Source organism: Cnephaeus nilssonii (genome assembly GCF_951640355.1).
Source record: "Cnephaeus nilssonii genome assembly, chromosome: 2".
In the NCBI taxonomy this organism is placed as follows: Eukaryota; Metazoa; Chordata; class Mammalia; order Chiroptera; family Vespertilionidae; genus Cnephaeus; species Cnephaeus nilssonii.
The window spans coordinates 47,895,346-47,910,678 of record NC_137073.1 but is presented as its reverse complement, the minus strand read 5'-3'; the positions used below and the strand labels follow the sequence as shown (position 1 = coordinate 47,910,678).

At 37.7% G+C, this 15,333-nt stretch overlaps 1 protein-coding gene across 3 annotated transcripts in view; it reads right to left on the bottom strand.

The window, feature by feature from the left end:
- PGGT1B (protein geranylgeranyltransferase type I subunit beta) overlaps positions 1-15,333 on the bottom strand; it is a 46,986-nt gene that overhangs the window by 11,092 nt on the left and 20,561 nt on the right. For all 3 annotated transcript variants that reach the window (XM_079782602.1, XM_079782604.1, XM_079782603.1), the window contains 2 exons: positions 10,236-10,281; positions 1,470-1,654 (listed from right to left, as the gene is read on the bottom strand). In XM_079782602.1, the coding sequence (XP_079638728.1) occupies positions 1,470-1,654; positions 10,236-10,281 (231 nt within the window). The remainder of the gene's footprint in view (positions 1-1,469; positions 1,655-10,235; positions 10,282-15,333) is intronic.

Below are 15,333 nucleotides of genomic sequence, written 5' to 3'. Positions count from 1 at the left end.
TCTCTTAAGATGCCATTAAGTTGAAAAAAAATAAAAGGATAAATCAAAGTGTAATGAGAAGGGAGTGGTAAGCAATAGGCAAGAGAGTTCAAGACATTTCTGTAAGACATAAAGCAACTGAAAGTGTATTAATGATTCACGAGAGGCACGGAGGGTATAAGTGATCAATGAAAAAGCACTATTTCTCAAAAATAAAAACAAGCCAATAAAAAAGTTATGGTAAAAATAAAAAAATAAACGTATTCATTTTGATTTAATTGCCAACAGGGGAGGGCAGTTGGGGGCGACCAGGCCTGCAGGGGAGGGCAGTTGGGGGTGACCAGGCCTGCAGGGGAGGGCAGTTGGGGGCAACCAGGTCAGTAGGGGAGGGCAATTGGGGGCAACCAGGCCAGCACAGGAGGGCAGTTGGGGGCGACCGGGCCGGCAGGGGAGGGCAGTTGGGGGCAATCGGGCCGGCAGGGGAGCAGTTAGGCATCAATCAGGCTGGCAGGGGAGTGGTTAAGGGGTGATCAGGCTGGCAGGCAGAAGCGGTTAGGGGCAATCAGGCAGGCGAGCGGTTGGGAGCCAGCAGTCCCGGATTGTGAGAGGGACATCCCCCGAGGGGTCCCAGATTGGAGAGGGTGCAGGTTGGGTTGAGGGACACCCCCCCACTCGTACACGAATTTTGTGCACCGGGCCTCTAGTAGAATATAAGGAAAAACTGTTTACAATCCTGATGCTGGAAACATTTCCGTCAAATTATTCCCTCTACTTTTGAATATGTTGAAATTTTCCATAATTAAAAAAAAAAATGGTACAGGAGAGAGGAAGGGGGCTCTTGCCTTCATTTTAAATCATTATGTTTTTTGAATTTACTTCAACCATATGTATAAATTTTTGTCTAAGAGAAAAAATTAGGAAATTATATAGAAGATGAATAGAGACTTTTGTTAGATTCTAGAATATCATAACTAGGTGATACTTAAAAAAGAGAAAACCTGAAGGTAGCTAATAACCTTATGAAATTAGGTGTATCAAAATGTTGTAGAGATGGGGGAAAACGTACCAATCAATACACTGCAGATGGTTTACATAAATAAACAAAAATAGAAAACCTTAAGTGATTTTTAAAAAAATGACCCATGGTTTATCTTTTAGGATTAATATCTTCCCATAAATTCTTTACTGGAGTGCTTAGACAGATCTGTGCCCTAGATGGACTACCGATCAGTTTCAGTAACAAGTTTTTTTTTATACCTACTTTCTTACCTGGGCCACTTGAATTTTGTAAGAATGGAAATTTTCAAGTAGTACAACAGATAACTGAATTCTATCAAAAAACCATATAGACAATGGCTTTGCCAGAGCAACAGAAAAACTCAGTAGCCTAAACCTAACAATATTTAATGAATAGTACAAAGACCAAACCCTCTAAACACAGCTAATATTAACAGAGAGTATAGGTTTCTCATTTTTACTATTTCTCTTACCTTTAGAGTTGCTCCCACCCAAAAAGAATAACAGGTGTCTACAGGCTTATTCGGTCTTCCATGATAACCATTTTGTTGCCTCATTATACACCATCTCTTTATCCTGTTCAATTCTTTTTCTGAAAAAACTTCTTCTAGTTTACCCATGAGACACAGCGATGCAATGCCACAAAAAGTTGAGCCTCCTGTTAATCAAAACCACATAGTTCTTTATACTTCAAAACAGATGCCTAGGAAAATAATATAAAATGGTCGGAGGAAAAAAAGTGGTTAAATAATTCTAGAAAATAGTGAAATAAAAGTCATTTAAATTCAAGACAACTATAATTTTAAATAGCCACTAAACACTGAAGCCTTCAATATTAATTTGATGAAACAAAATTTAAAATAATTTAAAGCTGTAAGAAACATTTTACTTATGAAAACAAGTAAGGCTTAGGGAGACTAAAAAACTTGTTCAAAGTTATATAGTTAATAGCAGAGCTGAAACTAAAACATAGGACAGACTACTATTCCCGGTCTAGGATTCTACCACCTGAGTCTGATTTTAATTCCCTTAAAGATAGTGTATTACTTATGAATTGAGGTTTTATCTGCCTGAAGCTACAGCTAATTTTAACATATAACATAAACAAGCTAGAAGCTGGTATGCAGATATGATACCTAGTCAGCTTAAGAAATTTAAGGAAGAAAAGTTTGAGCAAGGGAGTGTGTGTGTGGGCAGGGGAGAAGAAAGCTGAAGTTGGAAGTAGATGCACAGTGAGTATCCATACTCACTACAGTAGACTGAATAGTGCCCCCCAATGATATCCAGGTCCTAATCCCTGGAACGTGTGCATGTTACCTTATATGGCAAAAAGGACTTTGCAAATGTGATTAAGTTCAGGATCTTGATATGGGGAGATTATTCTGGGTCACCTGGTTGGGCTCTAAATATACCCATAAGAGCAGAGGGAGATTAAACTACAGAAAGAGGAGGCAATGTGACTATGGAAGCAGAGCCTGGAGAGATGTGGCAATAAATCAAGGAATGTTGGCAGCCACCAGAAGCTGGAAGATGTAAAAGAACAGATTCTCCCCTGGAGCCTCCAGAAGTAACTAGCCCTGGTGACATCTTGATTTTGGCCACATAAAATGAAGTTCAGACTTCTGGCCTCCAGAACTGTAAGAATAAATTTTTGTTGTTTGACACCCCCAAGTTTGCAGTAAAATGTTACAGCTGCAATAGGAAACCAATATACTCATAAAGGTAATTACTTTCCTCAGAAAATGAAAAATCAGTATTATTTCATAAAGAAAAGAAACAACACTTTCCATGGGCACTATTTGTTGTCAACTCCAAACAATTAAAAAATCCTTGTATTTCCAATTTATTAAAACCTCAGTTAGTAATTTTTATTTCAGCTATTTAAATAGATGATAGTTCCTAATATTCCTCATCCTGTAATTTTCCTTTTGGTGTTACAAATCTTGGATATGTTCTCTGGAAAAGGAAAAGTGAGCATTCCCTGTAGAAAACTTAAGGCATCTATCACTGTAAGTAAAAACTATTTAATCTTTAGAATTTTCCACAATTAGCTGGGTGATCTATGTTAGTCCTAAGTGAATTAAAACAGAAAAGTAAAAAAATTATCATAATCTTTTAGAATAATTTCTAGGAAGCAACTCTCAATCTTATTTCCTCTTGAATAACCCACTAGTTTCAATTTTTCTTTCATAAAAATCTGGCAATGACCTCAGGTATTATAATATCACTAGTGGCCTAGTGCACGGATTCGTGCACACTGAAAGGAAATTAATTAGAAGTATTTTAATACCGCTATTCACCCTTTCTCTATAATACAAGTGTCAACCAAATTCACGATGGACAATGACATATCGAAACGTGTGTGTGACTGATGCCAGTGAGAGCTTTATATGTGTCACACATGTGCAAGTCAACTTAGCCTTTTATAGATATAGAATAAACTTGCTTAATTAGAACTGCTTTCTGATGTAGCTAAACTTTTTCCAGCCCAGTGAAGCACCCCAACTTCTCTTTCAGGTAATTGTCAACAACACAGCAGTAAATATCAACACAAAGCAGATTATTATTGTAGATCATGCAGGAAGAACAAAGGGTAAAATATTTAACTGCAGCAGTGTTTGACTATATTTTGCGCAGTGAGAAAACCTGAAGTCATTTTCAAGGTCCACCATTACTTACTTCTTTTCAGTCGGGTCAAGTTTCTAAACTTTCTAAATCTCCGTTTTCCAGCTAATGAAAAGAAAATAGGATTTTACCAAGTCTCCTAATCTACCTACTCCAGGACTTGTGAGGATCAAATGACATGAGGCACAGGAAAACGCTTCACAAACATTTGGTTAAAGTGTAAAATACGCCCTGACCGGTTTGGCTCAGTGGATAGAGCGTTGGCCTGTGGACTGAAGGGTCCCGGGTTCGATTCTGGTCAAGGGCATGTACCTTGGTTGCGGGCACATCCCCAGTGGGGGGTGTGCAGGAGGCAGCTGACCAATGCTTCTCTCTCATTGATGTTTCTAACTCTCTATCCCTCTCCCTTCCTCTCTGTAAAAAATTAATAAAATATATATATATAAAAAAAAGTGCAAAATACTTGCACCTGGCTATAAAGCAAGTCGGGTTCCTGGGCTGAAGAAACTCCAAGGAGGCTAGTCGCTAGGGAGAGGAAGCTGGGCGTTGATACATGATGTCATTACCAGGCACCCACAGTGACCGTTTCTGGGTTGGGCTGGGCTGTGGGACACATTTTGTGCCATGGGGTCTTGGCAGTGTTGGCTGCAATTTGGTGGGCTGTTGCTCCGGGGTGGTGGTGGGGCCTGTGTCCCACTTGGGGGAAGCCGAGTGTTGCCTTGTTGGCACAAGGTCTGTGCTGTTTCTCTGTAAATGGCCAGTGTGTGTCACAGCAGCTCCTGCATTGAGTGTCTGCCCCCTGGTGGTCAGTGCGTGTCATAGTGACCAGTTGGATGGGTGGAGGGACACATAGCATATTAGCCATTTATATATATAGATTAAACATACTAATAGTATATTATCCTTAAAACTACGGAAAGGTAAAATGAAACATTTAACTGTTACTATACAAATTACTCTGTTAGGACTCTTAAAGCAAAACGGCACAATTCAAAGTAATAATAATCTTTACTTTGTTCAAATCACCAGATTTTGAAAATATTAATGTCTGAAGTTTGGGTTTTGAGTAGTCAAAAACAGTAATTACAAAGTCCATACTTTAAGCTAAAATTCATTTACCAAAATTTACCCCTAAGAGATTCTTGTTTCACAAAATTCCAAAAAAAATTAGTTCTAAAAACCTGGATTAAGAGCCTTATGTTAGACATAAAAACAGAAAGAAACACAATGACATCTTGACAATAAGTAAATTAAGAAATATTATAAAGTAGCAGGTACAGAACTCAAATAGAATTATCTTCTGGGGGTTAAATAGGATTAGATTAGATCAATGATTCCCACAAGCTTAAGAAAAACAACAACCAAGAAAGGATGAATTTGTGCTATGTTCTTCTGCTAATAATGTAATATTATTTTACATTATTATATTAAAGTACAATACAAGAAAAGCTTCTCATGGTAATGATCTGAATTCCTCAAGAAAAGGTTAAATTATGTTTATTATGCCTTGGTTGAAGAAGGTATGAAAATAACCTTCCTTATCAGAGGCATATAAAAGTAAAAATATTGAGGCACATACAAATAAAAGAGAAATATTCCCACCTGAAATTGCTAAAAGTTTGCCACCTAAAGCGATATGTTTCAGTTGTATAAATAATTAATGTATGCACAATATCTCAATCATAAAAAAACATCACAGGAAGGGACCATAAAGATTCTCTTTTAACAACTTCTTAAGTTCTTCCAGGTGCAGGCTAAAGGTGTTCCTGACTCTAGTTTTTATGCTATGATTTACTAATATTTTAAAAGTATAACACAGTTATAAGTTAACTTATTGCTCCCATAAGGTTTTTTTACAGCTCAATCTTAAGCATTCTCTTAGTATCTATTATACCAAATTATCTGAAAGAATCTATGTACTCTGAAATGTATAATTTAAGATGGTCAACTAACATATAGCTAGATATAAAGTAGAGAGCTTAATAGTTACATAAAGAAGTACACCATTTTATACTTCAATATCACATGAAAAGGGTTAAGTGAGGTAAATTCAAAGAAGTTGAATGCTTAGATGAAATTAAGCCAAAGAGAGTTTACTACTTCTCTTCTGGATTAAGAGTAGAGATATTTTAAAAGAATCATGGAATCAAATAAATTTGTCTGAACTTTTAGGTTTATATTATTCATCCTGAGAGAGAGAAAATAGTTTTAATCCTAGCAAATCAGGTAAATCCAATTCGTTCCAAATACCAGAACTGTGCTATTATGAGAGAATCACTAAGGTAAATATAACCATTACATGATCATGGCCTAGAAGGGTATAATGTGCCTGTTTAGCTTTCATGACAAATGGGCTCCAGGCTAAGCAGTAGTTGGAGAAGAGCAGATGAATTAATAAAATAAAACAAAATAACAGTGTATTAAATAACATTTAGATTGCAGAATTAGGAAGAAAAGTACATGAAGAAACGTGATTATTACCAAATTGTAGCAGAAGTACATAGCACAAATTCAGCCTTTTTTGCTTTGAGATGCAGAGTGGAATACCGGATAAGCTATTCATTAAATACTTACTGAACAACTACGATATACAAGCACATATGGAGTAAGACATGAATAAGACATGGTCAGCTTACAATTTAGCAGAGAAGATCAAATAAACTGAGGTAAGTACCATGAAAATGGTATGAACCAAGTATTACAGAAATAGAGACAAGGGAGAAACTGCTCAGGGCTTGGGGGATGGAGGTGGAGGAATGACACCAGGTGATGAAAGGTTTTCAGAAAATGTGACACTGGAACCAGCATAGAAAGATGGGTAAAACTCTGAAGGTTAAGAAGAGGGAATCAAGAAAAGGCAGGTGGAGGGGAAGCATTTCAGGCAATCATGCATAAATAAATAAATAAACAAACATACTAGCAAAGTCCAGAGGTGAAGAGGCATGAAGGAGCACTAGTGAATACATTCTCTTTACAAACTATAATAAATCTCTGAATAAAATGACAATAATTATTGCGGTGATTTTATACTGTAATAACTTAGCTACGCTAGAACTTCCTGTATGTCCTGAAGTTAGAGAAAATCTGTAAGATTTGTAAGATGGAAGTGAAGCAGCAGCCAGTGCCCTGGTTGTTTTTAGGGGCGGAAGGAGACAAAGGCAGAAGTGCTGGCAGATTCCTACTTGACCTTACTCTCCATACACCTGGAATCCAAGTTTTTCTTACATCTGGCCCTTGTGACACCAGGCCCATAAACAGATGCAGGAGCAAAAGCCCTCCACAGACGCCCCACCACAGTCACACTCTGCAGCTGGATGTGCCTGGCTTCCCAGATTCCCCTGCAAGGTCTCGCTTGCCCACCTGTGCCGGTGCTTCAGAAGGGCTTGTCAGTGACTTTCCCCCAATCCATCAACTACTCATTTTAGGACCTTACTACTCAATCTTCTTCTACAGTGATGGAAAATCTTATTCTTATAATAAACCTTATTCTTTCATATCCATAGGGTTTTGCTTTTCTGAATCTAATACAAAGATGACTACTCTCAGAGGGCTGGTGTCAGGATTAAATGATACTAAATGGTAGCTGGCACAGAGTAGCAGTTAATAAAAAAACATTATTTTCCTTTTAGTTTATAGACCAAACATTATAAACTGGTAGTAACGTATGTGGGACAACAGGTATGACTAGCAAATTACAAAAAAATAGTGACAGAACAGATTATACACCCAACATTCTGGATTTCTGGCTTCTCTGGTAGTAGCAGTTCACATTCCTGAATAACAAGGACAGGCTTGGGAGGAAGAAGAGGAGAGGAATGGTTTAAACATGTGCAGTTTGGGATGCTGAAGAGACAGAATGGGGGTTATACAGCTCAGAAGCAATAGCACATGTTTGGAAACATAGTTTGGATGCCATCAACACAGGGATGATTGATAAACAACCATCTGTTGGTTCATTCAACTGTGTGCCACACATGTGATAGGTGTGGGGATACAATAGTGAATAGAACAGGCCCAAATCTCTGTTCTCATGAGGCTTACATTATGTGAGGAGACAGTGAATAAATAGCTAAAATATGAAAAAGTGATATGCAGAAAAAGCCAGAAAGGGGGATAGGGTATGAATATGTGGTTGGTATGTGATTCTAAATAGGCGGTATGTTGGTAGTTTGCAATTTTACCGTAAACAGGGGGCTTATCCAAAAATATCATATAAACCCAAACCTAAAGGATGTGAAATAAAGCCAGGTGTATGCTAGGGCTGGGGTTGGAGGAATCTATAAAAAACCCAGCCAAGTACAAGAACCCTGAGATTTAGAAAGAAGAAAGTTGGGCTGAGGTAAAGAGATCAGAGGAAGAAACAAAATGGTGAAGGAGCCAGAAACAACTTGTCAGGAAGTGGGACAAAAAGAATGTGATATTTCAAGAAAGAAGGGGGAGAGATTAATAGCTTCAAATGCTTCAATAAAGATAAGGAATGAGAAAGAGACACTAGATTTGAAATAAAGACCACTCATAACTTAAAAGAGAAACTTCCTAAGTTGCTGAAGCCTCACACAGAAATTAAAGAACAAGCCATTTTTTGTAGAAAGGCAAATAGTATATTTGGACCACTATTCTAAAAAGATTAACAATAGAAAGAGCTCCCTCTCCCTCTAGGGAGCACGCCCACGCCTTTCTGTTTCCCCTACTTTTCCCCAGGCGTTACCTTTGCCTTTCTCTCTAAGCTCCAAGGGCTTGTCTTCTACCTCTGTAACTTGTTTCCTGAGCCTACGCAGCCCAGCTGTCTCACTTCTACTACACCTGTCATTTTCTAAATAAACTTTCCCTTATAATTTGAAAAAAGAAAAAAAAAAGATTAACAATAGAATGAAGAAAAAGGGAGTATACAATGACTTTGCAGGGAGACCAAATTGCAGGACTACTATTTAGGAAGAGGTTTTACTTACCACAATAGATAGTGATAAAATGAGACAGGAAAGGAAGGCTATACCAAAGACCTCTAGAATAGTACTTCTCATCCTATCTAACTTCAGAGCACAAAAAGAACAAGAGTATCTGATACTTGTAGGACATCCTGAGGTGTCCTGAGGAGGGTGCTCCTGGCCAAAGGCCATCTTACCAGGGGCTCTAGACACCCAGCTCTTCTTGGCTGCCACAAAGGCTAATAGAGCAATAGCTTGGCACACCAAGAACCCATTATGGTACTGCAGCACTCTGATTAGGAAGCTCTCCTCTAGGGCTTCAGGCCTCAAACCTACCATGGTGAATTTAGAGCTAGAAGGATGTAAACTTTTTGGCATGAATCACAGTCCATCACTGATTATCTTGATGGGTACAATCCTAGGCAAATCGTACTGACTCAAAAGCACTACTTGTGTGACTCAGCAAGATTTTTTTCCTGACGGGACCCCTCTCTGCTTCACATCCCACAGAATGTAATCCCAATTTCTTGGGAAAAGTGTCTGTCCCACAGGTGTTCTATACTGGTAAGGTGTCTCCTTAGCTAGTGCCCATTAACAACCTTTATAATAATGATTATCAGACCATATCTTTTCAGAAATTCTTATAGATGCCAGATTTCCTATTTGGGCTACAAGTACATCCTTCCTTACCAAGTAGTGATGAGCAGTGACATAACTGCTACTGCCAGCTTGCCCCACTACCAATCTCATATAGACTCAGGCACACACAAGAATTATGGTGTCCTAATTACAATGTGGCCTCAGAGGAAAATCCAAGTCAGTCTTCTATACAGTTCTAGTGACACACACTACAAATACCTACATCAAAAGAGGGAGTAAAGATGTGAGAGAGTGAAAAAGATAGCCGATAGAACAAGGTTCCAGGGAAAGTATAAGGATATGGGATCGAGGAATATATATTAAAAAAATATTTTTATACATGTTTTATAGTTTACAACCCACTTTACCTCCTATAATCCTAATAACAATATAAAAAGACAATTATTTCTACTCTGTTGATGAGGAAGCCCTCAGAGATACTAAGTGAGGAGCCAAGATCACACAGCTGGGGTCAGGGATGAGACCTGAAAACTGACCTGTTCTTTCCACTGTAACACGCTGGTAGAGGGATGGACACAACAGGTGAGTACAAAAATAACTGCTGTGATGAAGAGGAAACAAGGAGTTCAAAGAGTCTGCTTGATTTAGCCTCTTTCTTTTTTAAAAAGGAGCATGGAAGCTTGTTTACTTCTACGTGGAAATACTCAATCTGAAAGAGTTGACTCCTGATGTGCTGACAAACCAAGTGACTATTATCTCTCTATTCTGGTTCTGCCAAAAGCAGGAAAAAATGTGGAAGGAGAGATTTGATCAGTGTATATACTGAACATGTTATGAGGCAAAATGTTTTAAAAAATCACCCCAAAATATTTTCATGAAAATTCAGGTCTGAGTAATTTATAAATGATTACTGACCTAAAAGAGGTTCAAACTGGCACAACAGTGTCAAAAGAAAGAAGTAGGAAGGAAGACGGTCAGGCTGCACCAAGGGCTGACACAAACTTCTGAGGTCCTCCATGTTGAAGATACCATGATGTTATTTGAAGAAACAAAAGAAACTACATGTTCATTTATTTTAAGATGCCTTACCATGAGATTCAAGTCCAGCTCCCTGTGCCAACCCATTGTCATAGGACTGAAAAAGAAAAACATTATTTGGTTTAACAGGGAAATAATAATAAATAAGTTGTCATGCTATTTTTTTGTCTCCTTTATATCTTCCAAAATATGCATTCTTTCCCACAAAGAATAGATGTAGACATTTTCAAGTACCTGCTTTTGTCTTACTAACAACACCAAATTACTAAATGCATACATTAGGCACATTCTGAAAATAGATTATTCAAAGATGGCACCCACATATAAAATTTCTACTCAATAAAAAGACCCAACTCTTATTCCTCTCCCACTTGCAAGAATATACGAGTTTAAGAAAAATGTAGCCGAAACCGGTTTGGCTCAGTGGATAGAGAGTCGGCCTTCGGACTGAAGGGTCCCAGGTTCGATTCCGGTCAAGGGCATGTACCTTGGTTGTGGGCACATCCCCTGTGGGGGGTGTGCAGGAGGCGGCTGGATCAATGTTTCTCTATCATCAATGTTTCTAGCTCTCTATCCCTCTCCCTTCCTCTCTGTAAAAAAATCAATAAAAAATATATTTAAAAAAAAAGAAAAAGAAAAATGTAAAGATTTTATACTAAAAAATCATTATAAACACAAAATAACACTATTTTGAGGCTTTTAGATAGCTTAGGATAATGATGCCTGCCTAAAATTTAATCTCCCTATATCCTACAAAATCAAAACAATACAACTATATAAAAACAAAACCTTAGCAAAGCTAAGTTTTTGTTTTGAAGACATGTTCAAGCTTCAAATTACCTATCTATAGAAAAAGAAACATCAAATCCTAGCAAGTCATCTCTCCCACTCCTGACACTTTTGCAGAGAGCAAGGGCAATCTGAAAAATAGTGAGGAAGTGAGAGGAGGGGAGATAGTGGCAAGTCTGAGACTGATCTAAACTCACTACCTGAAAGAGAGTCTACCCTAAGTGCAAAATACAGGCAGTGCTTGCTTTGCACAGTTCCAATATGCACAAACTCAACGTTCCATGGCTTAAATAACACAATATGACTCAAATTCCAGTAACCACTTATACATTAACTACGAGCAATTGCATAAAATACAAACTTGCTGCTAGTTCCTCAGTCCACAAATCACTACATAAATAATAGATATGCATCATGACAAGTGACCAATCACATTACCCTTTTCAAAATCTGTTAGTAATTTGTCATTGCACATGTTATTCAGTTCATGCAGATACAGCAAGTGTCTCTTAGTGATAAATCCACATGACAATTTATAAAAAGAGGTATGATAGTGTCCACCAAAGATGAAAGTAAAGAAATGAAAAGCATAAACACTGGAAGTGAAACTGAGATCAAACATAGAGTATAGAAGAAACAGCTGATCATGGGAATGCTGACAGTGCTACAGTCAGAAGAACTAAGTAAAGGCAAAATATCTACATGGATGAACAAAGCAGTTGTGTTGAAAAGAATGAAGATATTCTAGAAAAGTGATGCTGGCAAGAAACTTCACATAGAAGGAACTCTGAGAGGTACACAGAGATTCACTGCATATAATGAAAATGCAAGAGATAAAATGTTGGAAGTTGATACAAACTTATAAAGAAGTATGATCATTTACCAAGACAGAAAAGATGCTTGCTCCACACTGTAACTTATATAAGAAGCAAAACACTGTCCAAACTATTCTTATAAATTTTTTACCAAGAAAACACTTTAATTCTCAATCTTGCTAATATTTTAAATTACAGTGTACTAAATAAATATTGGCTTTACCATTAAAAAATTCTCTATACATTTATAACTGACAGGAGAGTTTTTAATGTTTTGAAAAAAATTGCAAAGGTCACAGAACAATTGTAATTTCCCCCCATAAATGATTAAGGCCACTTGGTATCACCCTGGCCTGTTGCTCAGTGGTTAGAACGTTAGCCTATGGACTGAAGGGTCACAGGTTCGATTCCAGTCAAGGGCACGTATCTGGGTGGCAGGTTTGATCCCTGGCCCGTTAGGGTGCATTCGGGAGCCAACCAATCCATGTGTCTCTCTCACATCGATGTTTCTCTCTCTCTTTCTCTCCCCTTCCCTTGCATTCTCTTTAAAACTCAATTGGAAAAATATCCTTGGGTGAGGATTAACAACAACAAAAAAGATCACTTTGTATCATTTTAGTTTGCATGATCATCATTTACAGTCTGGCACTACCATGCAAAGCAAGAACTGCCTGAACTAAAAGAGTTCTGGTAAAACTGAGCATTAACTTTAGGGAAGGGAGTTAAGAGTGTGCAAGTCAAGGCGGCAGTGTGCAAAGGAAAACTCAAAAGAGCAAAATTTAGAGACCTGGAAAACAAAAAAAACCTCTTTTCCACCAGAAAAATCATAGAACTCACAATCCTTTCCCTATCACTAAAAAAGAAAAGAACAGCCAACACTCATTAAAAAAAATAAAATCAAACACTGTTTCTTGCATTGAAAAAATGGCAATCAAAGTAGGAATTCTTGAAAGAAAACACAATCCACTAAATGTCTAAACAAGGCAAATCTATGCAAAGTAACTAAGCTGAAACACAGCAACTGAAATGAAAACATCTTATATATGAAAATCTGCCTTTCCCTCCCCCCAAAGAGTGATAAAGTGGAAAACTCTTACAGCACCCCAAACTCAATTACATATCTTCAAACAAGTGTTTGAGAATGTGAAGAGAAAAATTTAAATAAAAACCAGAAAAGGATAATCAGTAAAAAGAAATAAAAAGTTAAATGATTTCAGGAGAGGGAAGAAAAAGACAAAATAAATTGAGAAATGAAGACTAAATTACAGGATGCCTAAAGAATAATAGTCTCAAATGAAAAGACAATAAGGGACATTAAAGAAAGACTGAAAATAGCCAAGAGAATAAAAATGAGATAAAGAAGTAAAAAGGGCCAATGAGAAAGTGGCTGAAATGAAAGATAAGCAATGAAAAAAACATACACAAATTTGAAATCCCTAAAGAAAAAGCAAATAATGGACTAGAAATAGAGGTCACCAAACCAGGATTGCAGGCTAAATTTGGCCTGTGGTTCTGTTTTATATAGTCCTGAAGTTAAGAAAATGGTCAGTCTTACTCATACTATATAATAAAAGGCTAATATGCAAATTGACCGAACGGCTGGTTGCTATGACACGCACTGACCACCAGGGGACAGATGCGCAGTACAGGAGTTGCCCCCTGGTGGTCAGTGCGCTCCCACAGGGGGAGCACCGCTCAGCCAGAAGCCAGGCTCATGGCTGGCGAGCGCAGCGGTGGTGGAGGGAGTCTCTCCCGCATCTGCAGCAGCACCGTCAAGGGCTCCTGGACTGCAAGCTGGGCTGAGGGGACCCCCTCCCCCCGTGCACAAATTTCATGCACCAGGTCTCTAGTAATAAAAGCAAATTAAAAAAAAAAACCCGCCAGACTGGTAAAAATCAAAGTAAGATAACACATTTCATTGGTGAGGCTGTATGGAAACAGGTACTGTCATACAGTGATGGAAATAAAGTAGTCTGTACTTTTGGTAAAGAAAATGGGGAATATCTAATAATATTACATATGCATTTATCTTTTGATCAAGCAATTCCACTACTAGGAATTTACCTTAGAGGTATATCTTGAACAATACGTAAACATATATGCAGAAAATCATATTAATTTCAACATTGTTTGTATTTGGAAAATATGTATTCTACACATAGAATAGCTGAAAGAAACAATGGCATACCATTGTACACAATGGAATACCATTGTACACAATGGAATACCATTATTATACCTAAAAAAAAAATGCAGACAATCTCTATGACCTGATATGGAATGATTTTCAAGCTATATTAAGTGAAAAAAGCAAACTGCAATAAAGTATTTACGGTATGGTACCTTTGAGTAAGAAACTGAAAGAGAGATAAAAATATACATATATGCTCATCAAAAAGAATTACAGGAAAGACAAATAAAAAATCAGAAGAATGGTTACCTACAGAGCGAATGAGAATAAGGTGGTAAACATTGTGGTTAAAAATGGGAGTGGATGATGAAAAGGACAGGAGGCCTCCATGAGTTACAATCTCTGAATATACGTTTTTGTATAGTTCTGACTTTCAGAACTAGGTTAATATTTCATTTTTACAAAAATCCTCACCCAAGGATATGTTTTTAATTAATCTTTTAGATGGGAAGTGGGGGGAAGAGATGGGGAGAGGGAGAAACATTGATGTGAGAAACAGCTATCAGTTGCCTTCCCATACATGTCCCAATCGAGGATTGCACCCTCAACCTAGGTAAGTGCTCTGACCAGGAATCAAATCTGCAACCTTTGGTATATGGGAAGATGCTCCAACCAACTGAGCCACCTGGCCAGGGGAGGTTAATATTTCACATATTAAACGTATAAAGTCAACAAAGAGTGTGTGTATGTGTGTGTATATAGGGGAGGGGGTATGTCCTAAGAAGGAACCCAAACTGAAACAAACTTGTTTCTTCAATAAATACCAAAAATTAAAGGGGAAAAATAAAAGAAGTAAACTAAGTATTTCTGAAGTATAATATTCTGAATATATACCCTCAGGCTCTAAACAAAAAGACTCATTCTGGATAATGAAGCTCTGTTTGTCAGTGCCAGAGAAGGGAGTTACAAATGAAAAGAGGAGGATTAAAATGAATCTTGTGATGTTGGATTGAAATCTGAAGTATCAGTATGAACTCCTGGTTTTTAATATATAGATAAACAGATACAGAAATAGAAACAGATGTGTTTAAGGGAGCGTCTGTGTATACATGCATACATATATACATTTCCTACCTCTGCTTGCTGAGAAAGGGGCTAGAAGCAATACTGTCCTAATACCAATGAGCACATTGATATTGGGACAAATCCTGGTTTCTAAACCCCACTCTCCAATAAGAAGAACCAGGGCTCCTTGCAGAAATGACTAAGTCCAGAGCTGATGCTGGAAAAGAAAAAGATGAACCTAGAAATATCTTGTGTCAGAGAAAGCAAAGAGATACTCAAAGAATGAAGGGGATATGTCAAAAAGGCAAAGAGCTTGCTGAAGGGTTTCTCACTGGCCAAATCTGGGACA